We start from the raw sequence: 2,707 nt of genomic DNA on the forward strand, positions 1-2,707 counted from the left end.
CTACAGAGTTCCTTCTTTGCACACTTCATGTGCTTTGAGGTACCAGCTCTTGCTCCTCCTGGAGGTGCTGGCAATGATAATAAAAACCAGTCCAACAATGACGATGGTAATGATGATGATGATTTGGGGATCATGGACATTGATGAGACTGACAAGAAAACTGGTAATCTCAACCTGCAGTTACATCTTCTTATGTAAGGTCTAATTGTTCTGAAAGCAAAACAATTTTCCGATATTGCAGGTAAAACCTCCCCAGACCTGACGGCATTGAATGAATCTCTTCANCCAGGCTGCAAAAACGTACTGAATGTTAAAATGCGTGGATATTCAGCAAACATATGTTTTTCTTCCTCCAGAGCGTTAAATATTCAGTTGCTAAATATTGATTTCTTTAAAATATACAGGCTCGTGAATTCGCGAATGAGCTTCGTGCAAGCACAAAAGTATCACGAAATCCTACTGTCTGGCTAGAAGGATCTACGGGTTCTAGTCAGAATGCAAACACTGACACCTCTGCAGTGTCAGATGCTTATGCCAAAATGCTAACAATATTCATCCCGCTTCTTGTGGATGAGGTAATTGTTAACCCAATGATTTTCTGTTTGTCCTTTAGATGCAGCTGATGTATGTACGAAATCCTCATGTTTCTTTTTCTGCTTCATACTACAGAGTTCCTTCTTTGCACACTTCATGTGCTTTGAGGTACCAGCTCTTGCTCCTCCTGGAGGTGCTGGCAATGATAATAAAAACCAGTCCAACAATGACGATGGTAATGATGATGATGATTTGGGGATCATGGACATTGATGAGACTGACAAGAAAACTGGTAATCTCAACCTGCAGTTACATCTTCTTATGTAAGGTCTAATTGTTCTGAAAGCAAAACAATTTTCCGATATTGCAGGTAAAACCTCCCCAGACCTGACGGCATTGAATGAATCTCTTCAAGATTTACTTGATGGTATACAGGTAAGATGTCCCTCAAAATAAAGTTTATATGTTGAAATTTAGAGTCAGCGTTCATTTATCTTACTAAATAAGAGATTTTTGTTCTTGTCACTGCAGGAGGATTTCTATGCTGTTGTTGACTGGGCATATAAAATTGATCCCCTACGATGTATATCAATGCATGGTATAACTGAACGTTATCTATCTGGTCAGAAAGCTGATGCTGCAGGATTTGTTCGCCTATTGCTGGGAGATCTGGAGTCGAGGGTTTCTATGCAATTCAGCCGTGTAGTCCGTCTACTCAGATTTTGTGTAGATTATATTCCTGGCATACCATTTCTACTAATCAATTCAAGTTAACTTTAACTGCAGTTTGTGGATGAAGCTTGTCACCAAATTGAAAGAAATGAACGTAATGTAAGACAGATGGGTGTCTTGCCATATATTCCAAGGTAATCAGGAAGTTCATATTATTAAAACAGTATAGTTCCATGTGAATACTTATTTCTTTCCCCACCAGATAGTATTTCCGTCCACCTTGTAAGCAATTTCAATTAATTTGTGGTTCTGAACTATTTCTCCCAATTAGATTGTTGGACAGATGGTCGAACTGATCCCGTTCTAGTATTGCTGGAGGCTATCCTAACATTATCATCTCATTTTCATAGATTTGCAGCACTTGCTACTCGTATGGAACAGTACATACAAGGGCAATCTAGAGATTTGGTTGATCAGGCATACACAAAATTTGTGAGTACTGCTATTTCTATGAGTTTATAGCATTTGACCAGTGAAATTACACTAATCATGCAAGCAAAGAATAATGTGTGTCACGTCAGACAGTAACAGAAAACCAACCTCTGCATTTGATCTTATTTCACTTAGAATGTACAGATCCACCATTAGTTCATTCTCGACTTGAATAACAACAACGTACAGTATAAATAAAGCATATCTCAGATCATCTCTGCATTTACTATTATCAATTTCTTTTCTTTCTTTTCCGCTTTAGCTAACAGTCTGACTCCTAATATAGGTAAGCATAATGTTTGTGACCCTCGAGAAGATCGCCCAGCAAGATCCTAAATATGCAGATATTCTCCTTTTAGAAAACTATGCTGCTTTTCAAAATAGGTAGGTCCTTTTCTAACCCTCTCTCTCTCTGTGTTTGTCTTCTCTTTCCCGACTACTCATATTCCCTAACCTTGTAATTTTTGTGTGTGCAGCCTGTATGACCTGGCTAATGTTGTACCGACATTAGCCAAGTTCTATCACCAAGCAAGTGAAGCATATGAACAAGCTTGTACGCGCCACATTAGCATGATAATTTACTACGTAAGTGGTGCTTCCCATTTGCAGCTAATAGCATAACTCTCTTCTTCTTTTTTTCCATTCTTTTGGAGTTAATTGTTAGGGTACACCCGTTTGTGTTTGTTTCATGTGATCTTTCGTCCCTGCAGCAATTCGAAAGACTTTTCCAATTTGCTAAAAAGATTGAGGATTTCATGTATACTATCACCCCTGAAGAGGTTAGTTGTTAGTTAACTAGTTTCACCATAATATCACTCTCTCATTGTGTTAACTGTGTGTTTGCATTTTACTTTCGGTTTCTATATTAAAGAAAAACCTGGTACATTTTCTCTGTATGTCAGATACCATTTCAGCTTGGTTTGTCGAAAATGGAACTCCGGAAGATGTTAAAATCCAGCTTGTCAGGGGTAAACAATTGTTCCTTCAGAGTGTATTAATTGTTTACTGA

The 2,707-nt window shown here is 38.2% G+C and overlaps 1 protein-coding gene across 4 annotated transcripts in view; it reads left to right on the forward strand.

Moving 5' to 3' along the window:
• Positions 1 to 2,707, forward strand: part of LOC104742263 (exocyst complex component SEC3A) — a 9,137-nt gene that overhangs the window by 5,049 nt on the left and 1,381 nt on the right. Inside the window, exons 14-23 of one of the 4 annotated variants that reach the window (XM_010463250.2) lie at positions 405 to 575; positions 670 to 826; positions 905 to 969; positions 1,066 to 1,239; positions 1,321 to 1,400; positions 1,617 to 1,698; positions 1,985 to 2,082; positions 2,175 to 2,283; positions 2,409 to 2,477; positions 2,601 to 2,666. In XM_010463250.2, coding sequence (XP_010461552.1) covers positions 405 to 575; positions 670 to 826; positions 905 to 969; positions 1,066 to 1,239; positions 1,321 to 1,400; positions 1,617 to 1,698; positions 1,985 to 2,082; positions 2,175 to 2,283; positions 2,409 to 2,477; positions 2,601 to 2,666 — 1,071 coding nt within the window. The remainder of the gene's footprint in view (positions 1 to 404; positions 576 to 669; positions 827 to 904; positions 970 to 1,065; positions 1,240 to 1,320; positions 1,401 to 1,616; positions 1,699 to 1,984; positions 2,083 to 2,174; positions 2,284 to 2,408; positions 2,478 to 2,600; positions 2,667 to 2,707) is intronic. The other 3 variants (XM_010463251.2, XM_019236251.1, XM_019236252.1) reach the window with 3 other exon arrangements.

The sequence above is a fragment of the Camelina sativa genome, chromosome 14 (genome assembly GCF_000633955.1).
Source record: "Camelina sativa cultivar DH55 chromosome 14, Cs, whole genome shotgun sequence".
NCBI lineage: Eukaryota > Viridiplantae > Streptophyta > Magnoliopsida > Brassicales > Brassicaceae > Camelina > Camelina sativa.